Genomic DNA, 23,967 nt, shown 5'->3' with positions numbered 1-23,967 from the left:
CGCGGACTATAGTTGGTGAGTTGAGTGTAGGTGGTGGTGGTGGTTGTCGCCGAGCTGAGAGTGGTGGTCAGCCTCCCCGGGCCAGCGCGTGCCGAGCCGTGGACCAGCGCCTGGCCTTTACCTGCCGTGGCCGCACTAGTCGTCGAGGGCCAGCAGGGCGTGGCGGCGGCCCCAGCGAGCAGAGGGCGGGGCGGCGCGTGGCGAGGCGGCCAGCACGGCGCCTATCTCGGTGGTGTCACGCTGCTCCTCAGGTGAGTGGCGCTGCCCAGCGTGGGGGGCGGGGGCAGGGCACGGTGCCAGGGCGGCCCCTCGGGAGGCAGGGCCGTGCAGGGCGGCCCCGGCACTCGTGGAGGGAACGGTGACAGGCAGGGTTGGGGGGCGTGCTGCCCGGCCAGCCTCCAGCCTCGCCCCACCTGTGTTGCATCACAGCCTACTCACCTGCCCGCCAGGCCCACAGTGTGTCAGGAACACTCGGCTTTACCCTTGTCTTGTGCTTTGGCCTCACAGGCACACGGCTGCCTCCGGCCCTGCCCTGGTGGTGGGGATGGCACGGCAAGCCCATTACTGTGCTGTTGTGGGAGCCATCTGACACAGTAACGCTGAGCAGGCTGTGTCAGGGGCACAGGCCACTATTTTCTGGGTAAAGCATGGTGCTTTTTTGTGGAGACATTTATCACTGGAAAACAGCTACAAAACCATGAGTGAATTATCACAAATTGCACTGTTTCATGGCTGTTGGGATGAACATCAAACACTGCAGCATAGCTCGTTTTGCCGTCTTGTCCCCGGATGGGCTGTTTTGACTCCTGGTTCTGTTCATGAATTAACAGAACTCCACCTTAATGAATAGTAACCCTCTGCCGCAAAAAAATAATATTGCCACAAAATAGTAAAATATCTCTGCCAAAGATATAACATGTTGGTGTTATTGATGATAACGTATCAGTGCTACAATAGCAATCTATTGCCAAAAATTCATTTGAATGCTTTTGTAGCTATTGCCAGGTTATAACAGCCATCTCCATGTGAAAAAGCATTAAATTTCATCTTGAAATGATTAGTTACTAATGTCTTTGAAATAGGCCAATTTGGCCCGCTAATATTTTTCTTGTCTTTTGGTAAATATGAGAAAAATATGGCTGACTTTGTCTTTAATTTCAAGAGTGTATTTATTGTGCAGGACTTTATATTCTTTTTTTTCTTCTGAAATATAGATATTTTAATTTTCATGAGCTAATGCTTATGCTTTTTCTTGTAAGGTAGTTTTATTTTTGGTAGAATTGCCTTTGCAGACAATACACCTCACAAAACCTTTATTTTCAGAATTGCTAATTCTGACTAAGTTTTTTGGAAACTTCAAATTTTGTGAAAATTGTGTAAATAACCCTTTACTGTGTTTTGCCATTTCTCCTACTTATTACCTCCTCCCTGTATGGTGGCATATAACACAGGGAAGATTTTTTTTTACAATTGTAACATTAAGTGGAAAAAATTCAAAACCTATTTTTGCCCACCCAAACCTACCTCTTATAAGGGTGTCTTCCCAACTCCCCCATATTTTATTTAACCCTTTCAGTGCGACATCATTACAGCAATGCTGTGCAATCTGTGGTCGTGGTGCTGTATCGTCGCCATGACGATTAATCAGTTTTGAATCTTGCGCTCACAATATATGTTCCAACTCAATTCCACATTCCATTGTAACTTTATTCTCATTGGTCTTATAGCGGGCTGTCCCTGCAACCCCCACAACCGCCTACATAACCAAACCCCCTATAAGTGAAAAAGCTGAGCTTCATGTGTCACCAGACTGGGGTGAATTGCATCTAGCCTAGTTATCTTTCAGAACCTCCAAGTGATAGCGAAAATAATACGCTAAACTACACTAAGTATAATATTATAGGGTTTATTTTTGAGATACGATGTCAAAATAAAATCTTGTATATGTAAAATTTTGTATCGTGTATTCTCAGTCATCATATGAAATACTGCAATGATAGTAAGCCAGTTGTATAATATTCACCTTTTTCTCTCTAATGATATGCTTGCATATTTGCTACAAAGCATAGTTACAGAGATATGGAGGTGAAAGGGACCCCCTCACCCCCCAGCCCGACCACGCACAGGGGGATTGGCATGCATGCCGTGTTGTGCACTCATGGGGTTAACTCTACTGCTTAACATACCACTGAAGATATACTAAACTAACACCAAACAATGACCTAGCCCTGCCAAATCTGATAAATCTATTTCAAATGACTTTTTAGAAGCAGAAAGTCCAGGAATTATGTGGGCATTAACCCTTTCATTGCTAAGCGCTCGCAATGAGACTATCCCCTCAGGTGCGGTCGGGGTTCCCAGCGGGGGAAGGGGATCTCTTTTAACCGCTATATCTCAAAAACTATTCATCACAGTTACAAATCAAAAACACCATTGGAAAGAGGAGGCCAAGATCTATAAGATTCAGTTATGTAAGCCTCCCCTGCGAACGTACAGGCTCGTTCAGTGGGTGTTTTTTGCTGTGAGTGCGAGTGGTGCTCGCAGCGAGCTTTTAGCACCACCAGCAAGTGACGCTAGTGCTCGTTCTTTTAACCTCTATATCTCAAAACTATTCATCACAGCTAAAAAACAGAAAGAGGAGGCCAAGATCTATACGATTCGGTAATATAAGCCACTCCTGCGAAAGTACAGGCACGTTCAGGGGGTGTTGTCTGTGAAGACGTACATTTATACGTGCGCGACGGTCAGCCGTAAGGCAACTACTGTAGATCTCTTGATGATGGGGTGCTGGCAGGGCAGTATTGCCAACTGCAAAATTTACAACTATTTGGTCAAAATATCAGTCATGTGATAGATGAAGCTATGCAAAAATGTCGCTATATTGGTCAACAACATCCACCAATTGCTCGTCCGTAGATTTTCCGCGCTGGGCTGACATGATTTTCCACCCAATTTAGTGAAGAACCCACTCAATTGGCAATCCTGTGTTGTGAGAATTAGTGTTGGAACACTTTCATACACGGGAGATTTGAGTGCGGCTGGAGCTTGCAGCGAGCGTTTAACACCACCAGCAAATACGCCTAACGCTCGCTGCGAGCGTTTAGCAGTGAAAGGGTTAACTGTTAGTAATCATGTTCACAGCAAATGAGTTTGGCTGTCACGGCAGCCACCGTCTCTGTGACGCACTGATGAGCAAAGTTGTAACCCCCTGTGGCCAAGCCGACATGCTCTCTTATTGATACAGTAAAACCTCGTTTATCCGGCATCCAAAACAATGGCACCCTCAATGGCACTGATCTGATCTGCTGTTGTTTACAGTGTTGCCATCGAAAAAATTTCAATCCTGCTAGATGCACCCCCAAAAATTGTTAGATCAGAGCCTCAAGTCGCTAGATTTTAAGTAATACAATAATTATACCCTCCAAAAATGTCTGAATAGGCCTTTTCACTAAAACGCTAGCTGCTAGTTGGCAAATTTCCCAGCTAGATCTTTACCCAAAATCTCTAGGTCTATTGGGAAAATTGCTAGAATGGCAACACTGGTTGATTACGCCAGGGTTGCCAAAGTGGAGTTGGCAACTATGCTTCATCGCCGACATGTTTGCCCGCCATAGACCAGAGTGTTGTGCTGCCGTATCGAACCTGCCTTTGACTGTTATTACTGGACCATTGGGCCTGTTATTCGGTAGCAACATGCCATTGGTTACCGAGAAGAGGAAGCGCAAGGTGCTTACCTTGAAGTAGTAGTTGTAGAGCTGCCAGAGACTTGAGAAACATGAGTCCCGCCATAGTCTGATGGAGGAATTTGGTTGTTCATCCTCCACTATCTATGAGTTTTGGCAGTTCTATAGGAGTAAGTCTCAAAACAATGGCAAAATGGGTTATCTAGCATGAGCTTCCCCCTGTTCGTGCTGGATAAACGAGGTTCTACTGTGTTAGATAACCATGAAAACATCATACCCAAGCTGATGTGCTTTCTTATTGGTATAAGACAACCAGGTCATGAAAACATCATATTCAAGCTGATGTGCTTTGTACTAATTGTCAGATGATTAATTGCATCACAAAATGCCAAGAACATGTCACATCCTCAAAGCCTCTACACATGGGCATCTGGAAGGGGTTGTCAAGGAGGGTCAGTTGCCCCTTCTTGGAGATTAATTATATTCCTGTTTACAGTCTTGTTGGTAAGTTATAACAAAATTGATGTTTTTGAAAACCTCTTGACGACACCTAATGCTGCAATTATTGGGAAACTGTGTGTGGCATTGTCTTGCTGTTCAAGGGAAATATGGAATTCGATGTATATATGTATTGGATCTAAAACATATTGGCTCTACTCGAAAAAAATTCTGTTGATGCCCCTGCTACATATGCACCATACCCCCAAAATTAATGAGCACACACAGTATTGTAATGAGAGCAATGTGGGCAAGAGGTAGCTACACTGGAAATTAAAAAAAACTAAATTATTTCCTTGTGTCACTAGCTACACTGGAAATTAAAAAAAACTAAATTATTTCCTTGTGTCACTAGCTACACTGGAAATTAAAAAAAAACTAAATTATTTCCTTGTGTCACTAGCTACACTGGAAATTTAAAAAAAACTAAATTATTTCCTTGTGTCACTAGCTACACTGGAAATTAAAAAAAAACTAAATTATTTCCTTGTGTCACTACTACACTGGAAATTTAAAAAAACTAAATTATTTCCTTGTGTCACTAGCTACACTGGAAATTTAAAAAAAACTAAATTATTTCCTTGTGTCACTAGCTACACTGGAAATTTAAAAAAAACTAAATTATTTCCTTGTGTGACTAACTACACTGGAAATTTAAAAAAAACTAAATTATTTCCTTGTGTGACTAGCTACACTGGAAATTTAAAAAAAACTAAATTATTTCCTTGTGTCACTAGCTACACTGGAAATTAAAAAAAAACTAAATTATTTCCCTGTGTCACTAGCTACACTGGAAATTAAAAAAAACTTAATTATTTCCTTGTGTCACTAGCTACACTGGAAATTAAAAAAAACTAAATTATTTCCTTGTGTCACTAGCTACACTGGAAATTTAAAAAAACTAAATTATTTCCTTGTGTCACTAGCTACACTGGAAATTTAAAAAAACTAAATTATTTCCTTGTGTCACTAGCTACACTGGAAATTTAAAAAAACTAAATTATTTCCTTGTGTCACTAGCTACACTGGAAATTTAAAAAAAACTAAATTATTTCCTTGTGTCACTAGCTACACTGGAAATTAAAAAAAAACTAAATTATTTCCTTGTGTCACTAGCTACACTGGAAATTAAAAAAAAACTAAATTGTTTCCTTGTGTCACTAGCTACACTGGAAATTAAAAAAAAAACTAAATTATTTCCTTGTGTCACTAGCTACACTGGAAATTGAAAAAAACTAAATTGTTTCCTTGTGTCACTAGCTACACTGGAAATTAAAAAAAACTAAATTGTTTCCTTGTGTCACTAGCTACACTGGAAATTAAAAAAAACTAAATTGTTTCCTTGTGTCACTAGCTACACTGGAAATTAAAAAAAAAAAAACTAAATTATTTCCTTGTGTCACTAGCTACACTGGAAATTAAAAAAAACTTAATTATTTCCCTGTGTCACTAGCTACACTGGAAATTAAAAAAAACTTAATTATTTCCCTGTGTCACTAGCTACACTGGAAATTAAAAAAAACTTAATTATTTCCCTGTGTCACTAGCTACACTGGAAATTAAAAAAAACTTAATTATTTCCCTGTGTCACTAGCTACACTGGAAATTAAAAAAAACTAAATTGTTTCCTTGTGTCACTAGCTACACTGGAAATTTAAAAAAACTAAATTATTTCCTTGTGTCTATTAATTTCTGCTAGGGGTGTGGAGTTGGAGTCAAGAGTCAAGAATTTGGCTACTTTTGGCTGGAGCTGGTAAAAGGATTTGCAACTCCTTTTTATAATCAATTCTTGTGTAAATTACTTGGGTGCACTGCCAGGCCAGTGTTTTCACTTTGTGGGAAGATCCCACAAATTTGGGAGAAATTAGCTTTCGAGGGAGCTCTTGTGGGAGGACATTTCAAGCAAGCAATTCGTGGGAAGTTTTTTGTGGAAATATTGATTTAACATGGATTTTTTTGTGGAAACATTATATTTCATGATGTTTTGCATTAATGAATCTGTAAATCATTAGATAAATTACTAGAAAATGTCAGAGAAGACGTACCTCATGACACATGATATGTCCTGTACCGGATGAGTCTGAGGGGATGGAGTCGGTGTCACAACCTTAACCCTCTCATGCACCAAAAGTTTAATAACTTTCCTTTTCCACTGCAACACGCTTGGGGGTCCTGCAGGGGTGCAATGGGATGGCCTGTCAGTGTACAGTGAAATGTTTTTTCGTTCTCATCTTGCGGCATTTTTTTTTTTTTTTTCCTACTAGGGATGGTTTTATGCAGTCAGCATATTTACATAGAATTTCAGACCACACAGCCTCTATGGTCCAGAATAGGTAAATATATTTGGATCTTTAAATTTTTCAGTTTTGACTGGCACTAATTGTTGAAGAAATAGTAAAAACATGTTGAACACTTATGATCATACCATGAAATACTATTTAGACATGTGTTTAGGAAAATAAAAAGAACAATGGAGTTATGTTTATACAAAATATGTTTTAGAAACATGCATAACTTTGTGTAAATTAATAATAATGTACTAGTATCAATACCTGAGGAACACAAACAGCCAGCAGGAGCAGATGGCAGCTGATGCTGCTGTCTTGATACTTAGCTAAGTGAATGCTTTGGAAAGAACTTCCATTTGCAGTAATTATATAGTAACATGTATTGTTAGTTTAGCAGTAAGTAATTAGTGATAACCAGTTGGGTATTGATAGTTTAAAAATGTGAAGGTGAGGCTTTTTGGAAGAGCTCAGGTTGTTTTACCTTCATATGCAGTAGCCCCATCTCTGAGTACTTGAACCACATCGGGATCCCAAGCACCAAATGAAGGAAATACTAAACTAGTTTTATTCTAAAACTGCTATCATATGCCAAGTTCTGCAACAAATCTGCTGCTGTACAAGACACAGTGTAACTGAGAAGATGACACAACTGGAGATCAATGGAACATTTGATAAAAAGCCTTCCATAACCAAATATGCAGTGAGAAGAAGCACTGCACTGTGGCTAGTTCTAGAAAAGCATGAGGCAGACATGTCCATGAACAGAGGCAAAATGAATGTGTAGTTTAAATTATAAGGTTGGGATAAACTTGCTCATCATTTATTATTAATGATAGTCCTGCTAGGGTAGATAGCTCTTAAGGAAACACTTTGTTCTACCACCTACATATCAGTTGACCTCTTCTCCTGTCCTGCTCCATCAGGAGCTGCACCAGATCCCTCCAGTTCGGTGATAAGGGCAGGACTGAGGCATCCTGGTTGTCAATGTAGCTCAGATAAATACTTCCCTCTTACCATATATCCTGAAATGTTTGGTGTTTCCCTTCAACTTCATCAGCTTCATATGCTTATTCCATAAAAGCTGTTTTCTGTGAATTGTGTGAAAGCTGAATGAAATGTGTGATACCTCATTTAGGTGCAGCAGTTGTTTTGTTGCTCCTGGTGCCACTGACCTTTTGTTAAGATATGACTGAACACTTGCATTGTTAGCTTTGTGAACTTATTGTAATGTTTTTTTCAGGTTGTTGTTGGTGTGTGTGTGAGTATGTCATGGTGCAGCTGCCAGGGATGAGTGGCGGCGGGGGCAGATAATGTGGGGCGGCGGGGCAAGTGGTCATGCCCCCCAGCCACCACACCAACTTCAGGAGGAGGATAGTGAGGCCTGGCCGGCCCCTTCCTTCACCCCTGCTGTTGATATGGAGGCAGGCCGGCGGCCACGCCCGCCCTCCCGCCCGCTACCCCCAGGTGGCCTGGGCCGTGCCAGGTGAACAGCATGGCAGAGCCCCAGCACAAGCGGGCTAAGTTGCCCCCCTCAGGTGAAGGCGGGGCTGGGGGCCGGCCTGGCCGTCTGCTGCCCCGCCGAGACCTGGAGATCATCCACACTCGGCTGACACACAAGTGCCTGTGTTCCCTGCAGCTACCGGACATCCTGCACACGCTGGCCGTCTGCAATGAGTGCCTGGCCAACCGTCCTGCTGCCCGGCCTGGCCTGCTGCGGGAGGAGACGCTGCTCTACACGGGTATGCTGACACTGTTCTTTGAGGTGTCACTTCGGCAGCAGAGTCGTGGTGTCCTGTGTGCCCGCATCAGCCAAGTGGCTGCTGCCGGGGCAGACAATGAGGCTGCTGTGTTGGACGTCCTCTTCACCCTCCTAGCCTCCCCTGACGCCTATGTCAGCTACTCCTCAGCACGTGCCCTCTCGGCCCTGCTGCTCATGCTGAGGGGCCGGGCGGGGGAGGTGGTGCTGGAACGGCTAGTGGAAAACCTGGCAGCCTCGCCCCGCCTGGTGGAGGTGGGACACTCTGTGGAGGTGGTGCGTCGCGTAATTGAGTGGAAGGATGCGGACGAACACCCACTGGAGGTTGGGGAGGAGGGTGGCCCACCACCGGACTGTTCTCTTGTGCGGCTGGCCCCGGCGGAGGCCCAGGGGGCCAATGAGGTGAAGCACTTGGCTACCCGCACCCTGGAGCGGCGCTGGTTCGCCCTGGTGGGCCGCCTTACCCAGCTGGTCAACGAGTTCTCAGCAGAGCGAGAGCATGTGGTGGTGTCCTTCCTGGCCCTGTGGGAGTCCCTCATTTCGGTGAAGGCCAACCTCTCCGTCACAGACACCAAGGAGTTCTACTCTGGGCTGGAGCGCCTGATGCCCCCCCTGACACGGCACACGGCAGCGGTGGTGTGGCGCAAAGTACTGGACCTCTACAATGAGGTGCTCTGCTACGGCAGCACGTTGGCCCTGCAAGACGTGCTGGCTGAGGAGCCTTGCAACCTGGCTCACCTGCTTATCCGGGCTGTCAAGGACCGCAGGTTTCTGGAGTGTGTGCCTTGTGGAGGAGTGGGGAGTGGGACCGGCTCTGGGGGGGAGGTTGCAGGGAGTATGGCCGGTCCAGGTCCCAGCTCACAGGGCCCCTCGGGGGGCATGGACCCTGGTGACAGGACGGTGTTACACAAAGTGGTGTTGGTGGTGCTCAAGGCTATTGCAGTGACAGTGAAGGAGACGCGCTGTGACTCCTCTTCGGAGAATTCGTCCCGATCGGGTGGATCTGGCTCGGAGGACGTGGACATGGCCATCATTGAGCGCAGTCTTCGGGAGGTTGTGCGCAAGGTGGATGACTTTGTCAAGGCCAAATTGCCCTTCCACCCCGAGGCCCCCATGGCTGAGTGGATGGTGCGCCTCTTTGCTGACCAGGATGACTGGCTGGTGGAGTCCATGGTGTGTGGCCTGGACATTTTCACTGGCCTTGGCCTGCGCATCAGGTAAGTCTCATTCTTACTCTTCTTGTGTCTCTTCATCTAGGGCAGCTGCCTACAGGGTCTTTGACTTGTTGGCATGAGATACATCGCTGAACCCCAAACAAGTCTAGGCTTTCTGTTGTGCTTTAGTGTTAGAAGAGATTATTGCATAAATAATTCAGAATATAATATATGGGGTGCATGGATGAAGTTAGGTAAGGCAGTTAGGTGTAATGCAGTAGTATGTACCTCGGTTAACAAGTGCCTTACTCTACGAGTGTTTTGATTTACGAGCAAAAAAAATTCATTAAAGGTACCTTGGTTTACAAGAAGTGACTTGGTGTACAAGCATCCTGTTTGTACAAATTAAAGACGTGAGTGTGGGTTCCCTCTGTTCGCTGGAAGATGAGAGCGCTTGGAGCGGAAAACAATGGGAATGGGGTCTCAGTCTGCATTCTACACTCGCAGAGGTAGCACTCGTGTGCTCATGTCCGTTTACTTTTGTGCTCTAGAGAGTGATCTTTGTGTTTTCATCTCTACAGTGTGCATTTGTTTTGGTTTGCGAGCAAAATTCTGGGATGAATTAAGCTCGTAAACCGAGGTATGACTGTATATGGTAAGCTGTACTTCAGCACTGATTTTCAGTGATTTTGCCCTGAAGCTTGTGGTGGCTAAGAATCCCATACTCAGGGCTTAGCCTGACTGCAATATCCAGTCTTCTGCAGCTGACATTCATCAGGCTATCTAAGGTTGCACTTATTTATTGAAGAATATCCATGGATTAATAACCAGCAAGGAATTAAAAAATCATTGCACAATGGACAGGTCAGGGTCAAAAAGTAAAGATAAGTAATCCCACACTTCTTACCAAAAGAGACAGGAAGGTGTTGAAAACAACAGTAAAGTTTCATTCCAGATTTGTTTACAATCTCATCTTGAAAAGAATTCAAGTTTTGGGAAGGAGGAAGTGCAGCAGGAAGGAAGGAAGGCTCTTCCACAGTTCACCTGTGAAAGGTTGAAAAGTAGTAAGATAGGTAGTTGTTAACCCTTGCATTAAGAAGCTGGCAGCATAGGAATAAACTTGAGTTTCAAGTTTATGGAACAAAGCCACAGGATAAGTTGAATCATACACAGAATTTGGTTCATGTTGCAGCGTTCAGACTTGGCTCACAAATCGTAACTTCTTTTTTAGGAGGGAGATCATCCATGAAGATGAACATCTGAAATGCCCCAAGATTTGATTTTCTTTTTCTCTTTTCTATTTTCCAACACGACCTCTGTGTGTATCGAAACACACGAGAAATTAATCAAGACAAGGTGAGGGTATTCGCTGGCTGCCTGGGATTGAACCCGCGACCAGCGTGACGGGAGAGCCACTCCTTACTGATTCGGCCAAAGAGGTACCCCACTGGCTAAGTGGGTTATGGGAGGCTCCCTTATCAGGCGTAGTCGCTGCACTACACGAACGTCCCCGTAGAGACATACCTCCAACTCTCATTTTCTATTACCCTCGGAGAGCATGGGCCATCCTACCTGTTACCCTTTCGGGGAGACTCAACAGAATTGCAGGAGAGGATGCCCACCGCTATGCCACCAGTGAAATACCCCGATTTTCTCTTTCCTACTACACTCCCGGTCCCACATGTCCTCTGTGTGTATCGAAACACACGAGAAATTAATCAAGACAACTAAAGGTTTTTTCCGGCTGCCCAGGATTGAACCCACGACCAGCGTGACGGGAGAGACACTACTCTACCATTCGGCCAAAGAGGTACCCCACTCGCCAAGTGGGTTATGGGAGGCTCCCTTATCAGGCCTAGTCACCGCACTACACATCTAGAATAAGTAGTTCGTAAAAAAGTATTGATGAAATATTCAAGGAATTAATGCCATAAGTTATTTTTAGGAACAAGTCCACTGTGTGTAGGAAATAGAATGTCATAAGCATTCTTAGATATGTAGAAACATCATAGCTGAACATATGGATCAGGATGAATTAAACAAAAACTAAAAACTATAAACAGTATCTAGCCTTAGTGTGTCATGTAATCGCAGAATAGAAAGTTTAGGTTTCTCATTAAGTTAACTTGTGGCATTTCACAGTCAGTAGGCATTCCCTAATTGTAGACCAAGGCGGCATCATAATCATTCCAGCATGAGTGTTGTCAGATGCATCTCTATGCACCCTGGCACACAAGTCCTGGTAACATAGCACAGGGCTGTCAATATTTCTTTTGTATTTTCAGCAAAGGACATTGATGCCTTTGTTTTCTTAAAGATATAACTCCATAAACCAAGAAAATTTACGTTTGCACCTGTCACTGTAGGTTCAGTCGGAGTAATGTTTGAAGTGTTAACATGAACCCCTCCTCCCCAGGCAACAGCCAGAACTGCATGCCTGCGTTAACCCTCACACCACCTTTCTGGTCTTCCTGGAGACGGTGTACCTGGAGCATGATGTTCTGCTCGACCTGCTGGTATCCAACGAGACCTGCTTCCTCCTCTACCTGCTCCGCTACCTCAAGTTTATCCGCCGCAGCTGGCACGAGTTTGCCTCCCACTGTGGCCGCCGGCTGGAGGAGGTGATGACAGTGTTGATTCGCCTCCGCTTTGCCATCGACCGTCTGGTGTCCAAGAACCTCTTCCCTTACAACATTACACCGGTCCTCAAACTGCTGCAGAAGTGTGAGGAGCTGTACGAGGGTGGGGAGCACTAGGGTTGTCCCGCCCTGTCAGCTGGCAAGGTGGGTGGGCAGGCAGTTTGGGATGGCAGCTCTAGGATAAGAACTGGGCAGGGAGTGGAGTGTTGAAGAAAGTAACCCATTATAAGGTCACAGTGCACCCAGACCTTGCCAAGAGAGGCACTTAATGTGAAGGTGTCTTTGTTACTTAGTGTGCAAAGTCAGCAATACCTCTTTCCCCTGAGTGCTGCAGCACCAGTAATGCCTCCACCATGACCTTGGCAGCTGCTTGGGCTTGGGAGGATGTTTATAGTGTTAGAGAAACTGACGTACCCTCAGTTGCAATATCATATATTTTTATATTTATTTAGGTCATTCATGTCTTACTTAACAATGCTCTCTGCTCTCACTCAGTTTTAATAGTTGTGTCAAAGTGTTGAGGTGGTTGTCAGGTGTGCTTGTAGTGAAGAGGTGGGAAAGGTTGGTAGAACCAGGTGTGTATGTATGTGTTTGTGTTGCATTGCATTGCAATGTGTGCATGTGTGTGTTGCATTGAATGCAGTGTGTTACAATGCAGTGTGTGTGTGTGTGTGTGTGTGTGTGTTTCTTTTTTGTAAAGACATGTATGCATGCAGGGCTAGAGTATTTTATTTTATAGACCAAACATAATATCAAGAACAGTATCATTGAGATGAAAATTTAATACCCTCCTTCCCAACCCTGGGGTCGCAAGCGTTTTTCCTGGGGTCGCCAAGACCTCAAAATATCAAACATGGTGTTACTCTATTATAATAACACATATACAACTAAACTAGTGGGGTCACGGTCATGTCTAGAGGTGCATGATTGGGGTCGCCTGAAAAAAAGGTTGGGAACCACTGATTTAATATAATATACATATAATAGCCATGCACTTCATTAATGGATTGAACTGACTTGTCAATGAGGTCACCTGCATAGTTATTTCTTAAATAAGCAAATTTATTGGTAAACAAATTTATTTGGGGTCTCTTCAAGTGTGGATTCAAGGCCTGTTCCTAGTCACCCGATGGCTGATCCTCCCCTGCATTCCTCTTTAAACACAGTTATGTGTAGCTGAATGAGTCACATGGCCGTATTCCTGGATCATCACATTTGCAATCATGATTGTATGCCACTATTCATAGTCGTTGCTGTTATTGGAACGCTTGATGTGTATGATCTGTCAAAATTTTTTTGGAAGCCCCTTTCTGCTTTGTTTCCTGGTGCCTTCTTGTAAGGGCACTCATAATGAGAAGGGTTTTCAACTTTGTCATTCTATCACTGCTACAAAATCCCTGAATTGGTATTATGAACACTATTACACCTGTATTTCATGTTTTTAAAGGTTGTGCCAGGTTACCATGAAAAACTAGAAATGTAAGCAGTGGTAAACCTAGTAACATTGCTAAGGGAAGCTGCTGCTTGTGTATACATAGCCTACTGTAAGCCCAGCTGTGTTGTGACAGTTACCAGCTTGTCACTCTCAATACTGGCCACAAAACCAACACATTTATGGGTTTAGTATTACACATGTCTGTAAATGCACAAAAATTAGCTATAACCACTGTTCAAGGAGTCATAATTAAAAAAGTTAAGTCTTTTATTATTTCAAATATTTTTTGTGGGTGGGTTGGTAATTGCTTCACGAGAGAACAAGAGGCTAGTGGGAATACTACACTATGTGATCAAGGCGGTCATCACGATGGTACGGATTGTATCATTGCTATTGCACTTATGAAAAACTGGGAATACGGCCGACACTCTCTTTATGGTTATGAATACTGTATGTGGTTCATAATGTACTTACCACAAGGCTTTAAAAAAACTTAACTCAAGATTTTAGCTGTTCCTACTCCTACTTTTGTCCCATTCCTCATTACTGCCCTGGTGGCATCCCTTGCCCCTTTCCCTGGCATGCTGATGGTCCTGCCCATGCCCTTGCTCCTGCTTTTATCAGCAGAGGCAAGTCCCTCTGACTCTGCAACACATTTGAGGAATATTGTTGTGGGGGGTGTAGAGGAAAATAACATATGGACCTCTAATCAGGATAAAAAGATAGAAAGGTTTAAGTATATGATATATTATATACTGGTGTTATAGTACTGTTACATGTGCATATAGCCCAGTGCATGCTTATTGTATTCTCAAACAGTATGTCATTTGTCGGTTCTCTCAAACACAACTGGTTTCAGCCTAGAGCAAAAGTTCATCTTAGTATTGTATGTGTTTCTGTTGCCCAGTCTGACATGTTTTTACTGAGGAAGAATGATTGTGTGGGTGTGTGTGTGGGTGTGTGTGGGGGGGAGGGGGTTTCTCCATAGTAGTGCTTCATGTATACAGACTATGACTGTGACCAATCTATGAGTTGTTCTGCAGATTGTTGCCTTGGTATGGTTTGCATGACAGAGCATCACTGCTTGTCCCTCACTACTGCCATTATGAATAGTTACTTTTAATTTATCCCACCCTGTAAGGTCCTTAGGAAGAAAAAAAGGCAACTGCTTCATCAGAGTATTGTTTAAGGATAGTTTGGTAGAATGTTTTTCTGCAGACTTGCCAAACTTTATCACCTGTTAAAATCTGCACACAGCACATTCCTCTTTTCAGGTCTTAGCTTGGAAGTAACCTTCAGACAGTTTGTCTTTTGTTTTGGATAGTCTTTTTGTTTTACACTGCCACACAGTCAAGTGCATAATAACATGATTTTTGTTATTGCTGCCATCTATTTGCTGGTACATGTTTGTTTCATTCTTTGTATAATTTTAGAGGAACTATAATAAGCATCAGTGCAACATTCTCATGTGTGTGTGTGTGTGTGTGTGTGTTCTTTTCTGGGTGTGCAGCAGTGTGGTGCAAGGTGTGGCTGGCTGGCTGGCCCGGTGTGGAGGGTGTGCAGTGCCCCATCCATGGTACGTGGAGGGTGTGCAGTGCCTCAGCCATGGTACAAGTGGCCCAGAAAAACAGTTTTCTGCATTTGGCAGACTTCCTGTTTGATCCTCTGTTCCCTTCATGGATTGCTTCCCACATGAGTGAAGTTTATTGTCTTGAGATAACTTGATGGAACTGCTGAAATTTCAGTGTTTAAGCTATAGAAAGGTCATCATATTTGGCTCATGAATTGTCTTTATTGTAGAGTAGTGATTCTTGCTGGTAGTGAAAGAAAAGAGTCGGCACTAAGCTGCCATCATTTCTTGGACTGAACAGCTGCATATTCCTTGTATTAATTTAACAGTAGATGAAAAGCAGTATTTTCTTCCTTTATTTAAAGTAATCTCTTTCCTTCCAAAGTCACATAAACCATTGTTCTTTGCAGAGCATTTATGTTAACTTGTAATCTCACTTGAACTTAGACGGTGATCTGTGATGCCACTGCCTTGAGTCTTGCTCCGGTCTGCATTTGTTCTAGGCAGCACTTTTATAGGATCCCTTTAAATGGTCATGGCACTCCTTTGATTAAAACCTTTGTGTTGGACTCCTAACCTTACCTGTTAGCCTGGTGAAGACTTTGTCAGCCACGGTTGTCCTGTCATCAAGGTCTGTGTGCTGCAACACTGGCACACCTGTCTCATAGAGCAGCCACCTATGCCCCTAATCCAGGGATTCAACAGAAACAAATGAAATCTGCTTTGTTTATAGTCCATCTTTTCCCATTCTTGGGGTCGAACTTGTGATGATCCTCCTCCATTGTGCTCAAAAGTGCTGATCCTTCCTCTATTTCTATGACTTCCAAGTCTTGATGCACTGTTCCTCTCCATGTTCTCCTTGGTCTTCCAACTTGTCTCCTTACAGGTACCTCCATTTCCTCTATCCTCCTCAGCACTCTCTGCCTTCTGTCTCTCTTTTCACATGTCCGAACCATTGCAATCTTCTCTTGTGTCTCACTCTTCTGTATCTCTTTCAAACCACGTCTCTTAGCCACTTCCTCACTAGACACCCTGTCCTGCCACCTCACTCCAGCCTCTTGGCATCCTTTGATCACATCTTCTATGTAAGGATGACAAACCCCTCACCTACAGTTCAACAATTTTGGCCTGGAGCTCTGACAAGATTGAGCTGGTCCTCATATTGGGGGTTGGAGGTCACATCAAACATCTTATTTTATGCTTCATAGGTTACTCCAGTCAAGGCAATCAGCTCCTCCATTTTCACCTTCATGCCTTCTCCAGATAGCTCGGCCATGATTGCTTTTTCAGCCATGTTGGTATTTTCATCAAGAGCTGTCTGCAGTGCTTGTGTCAGCTGATTTATCTCTTTCTGTATTGCTTAGGTATGATTCAGGAGAGCATTAACCTCATTGCCATCTGAGGAAGCTCCTCCACAGCTGCTATTTGATGCCATCAACTGGATCTGCAACTGCATGGCCTGCTCCCTTAACTTGTGGAGCTCAGCAGCCTGGGGTCACTAAAGACAGTTGGTTTATTCTTAATCTTCTGGGCAGGGTCAGCATAGGAAAGAGCACTCAAGGACTCCAAATTACTGTCAGCTGGTGACACACTGTGTGAGAGCTGTCTCCATGGGAGTCTTGTAATTACTTTGTTAACTTTGAATCCTTGTATGAGATGTGACCTCAGCCTCCATCCTCAGAGAGCTGAGATAACATTCCCAAGTGCCAGGAGACCCTTGTTAATGTTCACTCCGTCTTTGAACCGCTCCCCAGTGGCACCAGTCTTTTTGGCATATTCACTGCCAGCCAGGTCCACCATGTGAAACTTTGCAGACTCAGTGCTCTCTCCTTTCTTGTGTTATATTGTTTGATGTGCTAAGAGACAATGGCGTGAAAGCGGCTGGAGCATGCGTTCATGGCTGGTGGGGCACCAGCCACAGCACCCTGTTCGAAACACATCTTGGTCTCCTCAGTGCTGGTCACAGGAATCTCTTATCACCAGTATTCTTTCGGCATCTTCTTGGATGTCTACAATACATTTTTCCTTAGTAGATTGATTGCTAAGTAGATAAAAAAGCATTTCTTGTAGAGCTCAATAAACAACACTTTGATCATGTACACGTTGTCCATCTGACTTGCCACACCGTGAGATATGTCCTGCACAGCTCGGGGAATAATGCCAGCACCATCCGGGTTATCTGCTTAGTGCTGTAGCAGTGTGCAAGTACAGTTACATTATAACCTTTGAACAGATTCTGGACCACGTTTTTTATTGAGGTTTCTTACATGTATCTCTGGGTGCTGTCTGTTGGGTAGGCATGATCATAAGTAAAGAAACAAATGAAATGATCTGTCTTATGGTGGCATGCAGTAGTCTTCACCATTATAGTCCAATCACTTAAGCTGGATCCCTAGCGAGTAAGGATGCTACTAATAGGCTGTTGGCAGGAGGGGTGTCTGACAGGTGTGATTTTGTAAAATTTTATTTGCCTCTTTTTAAATTGGGTCATCTGTTTCTTAAGTATCTCTCTTCATTGAACAAATACTTCTCTCACTTGTAGATCTAAAATATTATAAAATATAACTGTTGAAGATGTCAAATTAAGCAAAAAGCAAACATCTAAATTAAGAGTGGTTGTTGGCAGGTTGTCTGGTGTATATATCTACTTTTTGTATGTTTTGATGTTTGTAGTTTACAATGAGGTCATTTATAATGATCACAGTAGGCAGTGAGTGCCATGGTGTAGCCTGTGCAATGTCTCCTTGGCTCTCCAGTGTTCTCTTTCTTCTGACAGAATGACTATTTTTGTATTTACTTTTTACAAATATTTATTTGTGAGAAATTGAGCCTCCATTCACAGACTTTATTTTTCCTGCATCAAGCTAAGCACTGTAGATAGTTTGTTGAGGAAATGTAATGTTTTGTTTTATAGTAGATATTAAAAGAAAGTAGTGTGTAGAACTTTTTTACACTTGAGAAAACATCTGGGAGTACATTTATCTGTTGTATCAGTAGATAACCATCAGGATGACATGGTTATGGCGGGCAGCAGCCTGGCCTTGGAAGGAACAGGCAGCCTGCCCGTCAGTGCCAGCTCTGTGTGTGGTGAGTCCCATGTTGTGACGGCAGCTCTGAGCCCCCAGAGCTGAGCCCTGTGGGCCTGTGGCAGCGTGGGGGTGTTCTCAAAACAAAGCTCTAGTCTGTACATGTGTGCCATGGACTCAGAAAACTGTGAATGCCCAATTTTGTTTGTACATTCTTGTAACTTCTTCAAATTTGGCTCGTCAAACAACAAAACTGACTATCTCCTCCAGACCACAGCACCACCAGTGTTGCTAAGAGAGTGAGGTACAAAGAATGTTATTGGAATGTGTGGTCTGACATGGCAGGATATTCCCAAAACATATCATTCAGACTGCATTTATTGGAATAGAAAGCACTTGAGGACTCAGTCTGTCAGGGTGGTCTTGTTGTATACTATTTTATTTCTAAATTAATACAAGTTTATCAAGATTAGCTTCATTGATTTTGTTTTTGTTTAGGGACAAGTATCTTTGTTCTGGGATGAATTGTCATCCAAAGTTCACTGAATAATTAAAGGAAATATTGAAGTTATCATAAACTTTGCACCACAAACATTCTAGGGATAATGTGTCTGTGCTTTGTCATCTTCATACCATGTATTTTTTTAATATATTGAATTCAGTTAAAAATACCATGTCTTATTTTTGGCACCCAATCCATGGAGGGGAGAGTGTAACTTCAGTCACATCAGGCTGTTGTAACATTGAAGGCTGAGGAGAGGAAACAAGACTGCAAAAGATTTGTTTGTGACAGCCATGTTGAGGGTGTGAAATTGCCACACATCATAGTGTTTGCTGTGTTGCTAAAGGTTGATCAAACTCCTCCAAGCTAGGCACATGAGGCCATGTGGCCCCAATAAAGTTGCAGGAAAGCACTCCATGGAGCAGTGATTAGCGTGTCTAGCTATGAATTCGTGGGCCTGGGTTCAAATCCTGGCCCAGGCAGTGAAGTGTAGCTCACCCAGCTGTTCATCCTCTCTTTTGGTATATGGGTACTGGGAACCTTGTCGGAAGGTAAACTGGTAATCCTGGTCTTCACAGTGGCCCGTGTCCCGGGGTAATGGGTTCTTATCCACACACAGGTTCTAAGGGCCAACGATATGAAGACACCACAGGTACTCGCAGCTGTAGCGTATGCACCCAACTTTACTTACTTGTCCCACATTGGTACTCAGATGCCATATGTTCAATGTATGACCTTTCCTTGGAAAGTAAGTCGAACACATGAACACTTAAGTGGCAAGGTTCTTGTGTTTTGCAGGGTTGTGTGTGACGGTGTGTGTAGTTCAGGGGTGTGTGTGGCACTGTACCTAGGTAGAGAAAAGGAAAGGAAGGGCTGAGTGTTTCTGTGCACTTTTGTGGTGGAGGGCTTTGTGTGGCGCTGAAGCTGTGTGGAAAGACGGAGGGAGGACTGTCTTATCTATGTCTTGTAAGAGGAATGGGGACAGGGCCACTGTATCTGTGGACTCAAATAAGTGGGCACCCCCTCAAGGGTGTAGGTAGATACTTGGAGGCCCAAACCTTGCGCGCCGAGGGACCCCTACAGCGGCAGTGTGTTTGAGTGTCCGCCTTCATGGGCACTTCGGATTTCCCTATTCATAGAGTTACTTCCCCACAGCTACGCCACCTCCTTCCCCTTTCCTTCATTAATCTGGAGTCTCGTTGATTATCAGGTTATTTCGAGAGGGTCAACATACGCTGATGGTGGCGGTTTTATAGCTAGATACAATTTTCTCAGAATTGGGGTCACAGGGAGGGGCCCGCGTGATGGGTCAAGGAAACGCGCCTCACACCAGGTAGTTATTATTATTGGTCACTCCTCTACAGCTCATGGTAATACATAGACACGTGACTGTATAGCATTTGTCAGAGCCAAACTTTCATGTATATATATATATATATATATATATATATATATATATATATATATATATATATATATATATATATATATATATATATATATATATATATATATATAACGTTACATATATGTGTACAGAGCTGCTTGACACAAGATTCTTTGCTGCAGCCAGAAATAAAAATAACCAATCAGTCTCTGCCTGCCCCGCGCTGGCAGCCTGGCACCAGGAGCCCTGCGGCACTCGTTGGGCGGCGCCGGCGGGGCTCGTCGCGTGATGGGGCGTGGCTCGTCGCTGCTCTGTGCTCGGTGCTGTTCTACATTACCGTAAACAAAATAAACGAACACATTTTCAGTCATTATATACAGTCTAGAAGCCAGTACATCATGGCAATAATTTCCTACTTAGCACACCGCCTCATCCCTGGCCAGTCCCTGCCGCTGCTGCTGGAGCTTGCAACGCTTCTCTGGGCCTTCGTGAAACACCTGTCGACGCAGTTTCTTCCCAACAGCATGTTTCGCCGTCTTCAGAACTGCAGGTGGCGTGGCGTGGCCCGTCGAGCATGGGGCAGGTGTGGCCGAGGCGGAGAGGCGGTGTTGAGGGTGAATTTCCTTCGTGGTGTAGCTACAAATCCATAACGTTTCGCTTCGTATGAGTAGTACGTACCTATTGTAGCTATTATGGGAAACTGAACGCTTGGCTCCTCACTGGAATGGTTCACGGGCTGGCAGACAGTCCTTGGCTACTACTATAATACCTTCCTGAATACTCGTGCCCTTACACTGTAAATATTTGAACCATCTTCAATGTTCACCAAGGCATGACCGATATGAAGATGCAGATTGTGGTACAAAATGCGATGTGAGGGACGCGCCCCCCGCCAGCTGGTTTGGGGGGCTTAAAAAGGGGCGGAAAACAGCACTCGAATGGAAATGTGGGCATTGGAGTACCACATTCATACTGAGGACGAAAAAAACCCCCTATAACTAATGACAAGCTCGCTTTGAAATTTATAACGTGGATCTTGGCATGCTGTACGTGATTGCTGTCTGCCATTCGAATGCTGTCGTGGGTATGACGTAGTGAGATATGATGCCTCTAAAGCAAGGAAATAGAATATACTCTCTCGCTGATCATCTTAGAGTCGTAAATCTCAAGTATACACACACACATATATATATATATATATATAGCTTGTTCAAAATATATCTAACTCTGTTCACTTGTCAACTCAACCCCGATACCCCGAGACCAAGACCGAGGCTTCAGTAGCAGACAGCTCGTGAGGAGAGGAGTGTGCACGTGTGTGTCTGTGAATCTTTTTTTATTTTATTTTATCGTAGTGGCCGTCTTATATTCCTTCCTTACCATCACTACTTCGTGCCACGCTCATCGCCATCTCAGCCACCCATGCAGAGCTGTGGTGGTGGCGGCGAATATCAGTTAGAAAAACACCTCTCGAGTTTGGTGAGTATAGCCGTGTGTGTGTGTGTGTGTGTCAGCTATCAGTATCTGCCTATTGGTACTCGTATTTTGCTTCACTTACATGCTATTAACGCCTCTATATTATTGAATCTCGTACCTACGCATAACACCTATCTTCTAGCCCTACAGTGGCATGGTTTTAAATGGGTTTCGAGCTGTTACGTCAGGCTCCATTGGGTAGCTTTGATTGTGGTGGTGGAATGGGTGGTGTATTTTAGTTAGTTTGGCTTGGTTCGTGGTGTATGTGCTGTTATTTATGGTGTGTGGTGGTGTTGTGGTGTGCTCTTTTTCCTCTCAATTCCTTCTCTCTATTTTCCCTTCTATTCCTCTCCCTCCCATTCCTTTCCTTCCCTTCTTTCTTCTTTTCTTGGGTGATAGTGTTTGTGTCTATCTTCGTGGTGTTTGCTAATGTTTGGTGTATAATTTGTGGCTTGTTTTTGTTATTATGTGAAGTAAAGTAAGGAACCCCTATGCTAAACTACGCCACGCCTCTGCGCTGTGCTCCGTCTCTTTATCATCGCATGGAACCGTTAAGCTCCCATTTTTTACCCCACAGCAGAAGAACACAATGGTTGGACTGTGTTTACTGCTTTGGCTGAGAGTCGAACTGAGGTCTGCGTATCATGGCTATACATCTCAACCACAATACCACGATAGGAAGAGGAAACTGTTGTGCTTGTGGTGTGGTGTGTGGTGTGGTGTGGTGTGGTGTGTGCTTATATGACGGTGTTTACTGGTGATGATTTAGGAGTTAACACGATATCAACACCTGCACGTAAAGCTTATCATGTGGTGTTGTGGTTAGCGGGTACACGTCTGATAAGAGTGATGGTATATACTAGTGACGAATTTGCAGTTAACACGATACCAACACCTGCACGTAAAGCTTGTCATGCGGTGTTGTGGTTAGCGGGTATATTGGTACACGTCTGATAAGAGTGATGATATATAATGGTGACGAATTAGCGGTTAACACGATACCAACACCTGCACGCAAGCTTGTCCTGCTACTGGGCTTCGGCGGGGCACTGTCTTGCTCGTGCTGCTGAGGAATGGCATGGATGGGGGCGGGGTGGGGGGGTGAGCGTAAAGGCAGAAGAGAGATCTTGTCGGAGGCCTGCACGGTTGGGGGGATGGGTAGTCTGTTGTTACTGTTGTTGATGGTGGTAGTGATGGTTCTGTCCGTAAGTGGTTGTTTGTTTGGGGGGAGTGTATTGTTTTGGTGGTGATTATGTTTACAGGTGGTTGTTGTTTTGGTGGTGGTGGTTTTGTTATTAGTGATAGTGGTGGTGGTGTTTTTGCCGTCTGGTAGTGGTGGTTTTGAAGTTCTGTTGTTCTCTGGTGGTGGTGGTGGCGGTGGTATTTGTGCATGCTGTTGGTGTGGTGTGGTGTGTGGTGTGGTGTTTTTGTTGTTGCTGTTGTCGCAAGTGGTGGTGGGTAACAGTGCTTCTCAACTCCGTGTCTGCGAGGGGGAAGGATTAGGAGGGCAATACACACACATACTCACAGGGGGGTATGCAGGGACAGGGCGGCAGAGTGGTAAGACTTTCAGGGACTTGCACGAATGCTTGGGTTAGAGGCTATATCGTGGGCTGTAGAGGCTAGGAACGGGACGCGGTGTTACTTTTGTCGCGCCCCTGCCATCCCTGTTACTGCTGTTGGTGGGCGTGGGCAAGCTAAAGACGCCGCAGTCCAGCAATATGTGCTGCCCAGCCGAGGCCGTGCCCAGTGTACTGTGTCGTGACCGGGAATGTTGCTTTGTGTGTGTGTTTGTGTAAAGGGGTGGTGCAGGCATAACGTCAGGGAAGAGAGGGGGGGGGGGGTGAAGGCTGTACAGGGGTGGGGCAAGCTGGGGTGCCTCCAAGCGGGTAGTGTAGCGTACAGGAGAGTTGTGCAGGCCCGTCCCGAAGCGGCGTGGCCGAGGTGGTGCCGGGCGGGCCTGCGTCGGGCGGAGGGAATGTGTCGACACCGGCGGTGTTCCTGAAGCACGTCATGTGGTCCACGGGGCTGCGCGCTGGAGGAGGGAGGTACACGTGGGGGACGCGGGACACGGAGCCCTACACTCACACATCAACGTGACAACCATCGAGATACATGTGGACTGGCGGGGTCCTGGGAGCGGCAGCGGCCCCCACGCCCGCACGCATGCCCACGCCCGCTGCTGGTGGAGGACGCGGGCGTGCTGCGTGGCTTATTGTCTGATAAGAAGAGTCGTGGTCACGTGACTTGTGCCGGGGCGGGGCGGGGGCTGCCGGGGCCTAGTGGAGGGGGCGCCGCCTCTTACTCCCGCAGCTTGTGCCACTCGGCGATCTGGCGGCGCGGCGACGTCACCACCTCGCTCCAGTGGTGGCTGGCGGACCCGCACGCCGCCGCCCGCGTCCCGCCCAACTCCAGTCGCCCGATCACCTGCAGGCACAACAACGGGGAGTTAGCTCCTGCTCCTTTCACACCAACACACCTGCCATACCACACCTGGCACACCACAACACACCTGGTACACCACATTCCTATACCACACCTGTCCCCAACACA

General features: G+C 44.9%; 2 protein-coding genes across 2 annotated transcripts in view; one reads left to right on the top strand and one right to left on the bottom strand.

Moving 5' to 3' along the window:
- Positions 1 to 21,393, top strand: LOC126986711 (protein lines-like). Its single transcript, XM_050843068.1, has 3 exons — positions 1 to 251; positions 7,710 to 9,442; positions 11,796 to 21,393. Exons 2-3 carry the CDS (start codon positions 7,962 to 7,964, stop codon positions 12,133 to 12,135), a joined length of 1,821 nt encoding a protein of 606 aa, XP_050699025.1. The 5' UTR covers positions 1 to 251; positions 7,710 to 7,961; the 3' UTR covers positions 12,136 to 21,393.
- The window catches only part of LOC126986559 (synaptotagmin-4-like), a 43,683-nt gene continuing 39,591 nt past the window's right edge, over positions 19,876 to 23,967 (bottom strand). The window contains exon 9 of the mRNA XM_050842826.1: positions 19,876 to 23,841. Coding sequence (XP_050698783.1) covers positions 23,716 to 23,841 — 126 coding nt within the window. The 3' untranslated portion in view covers positions 19,876 to 23,715. The remainder of the gene's footprint in view (positions 23,842 to 23,967) is intronic.

Source organism: Eriocheir sinensis, chromosome 62, assembly GCF_024679095.1.
Source record: "Eriocheir sinensis breed Jianghai 21 chromosome 62, ASM2467909v1, whole genome shotgun sequence".
In the NCBI taxonomy this organism is placed as follows: domain Eukaryota; kingdom Metazoa; phylum Arthropoda; class Malacostraca; order Decapoda; family Varunidae; genus Eriocheir; species Eriocheir sinensis.
The sequence above is the reverse complement of the archived record's forward strand: the minus strand, read 5'-3'. Positions and strand labels throughout refer to the sequence as shown.

Bases quoted from the DNA above. Each gene is read 5' to 3' on its own strand.
- LOC126986711 (XM_050843068.1), top strand. From the start codon at position 7,962: ATGGCAGAGCCCCAGCACAAGCGGGCTAAGTTGCCCCCCTCAGGTGAA. The intron at 9,443-11,795 runs GTAAGTCTCATT...CCTCCTCCCCAG, and splicing joins GGCCTTGGCCTGCGCATCAG to GCAACAGCCAGAACTGCATG.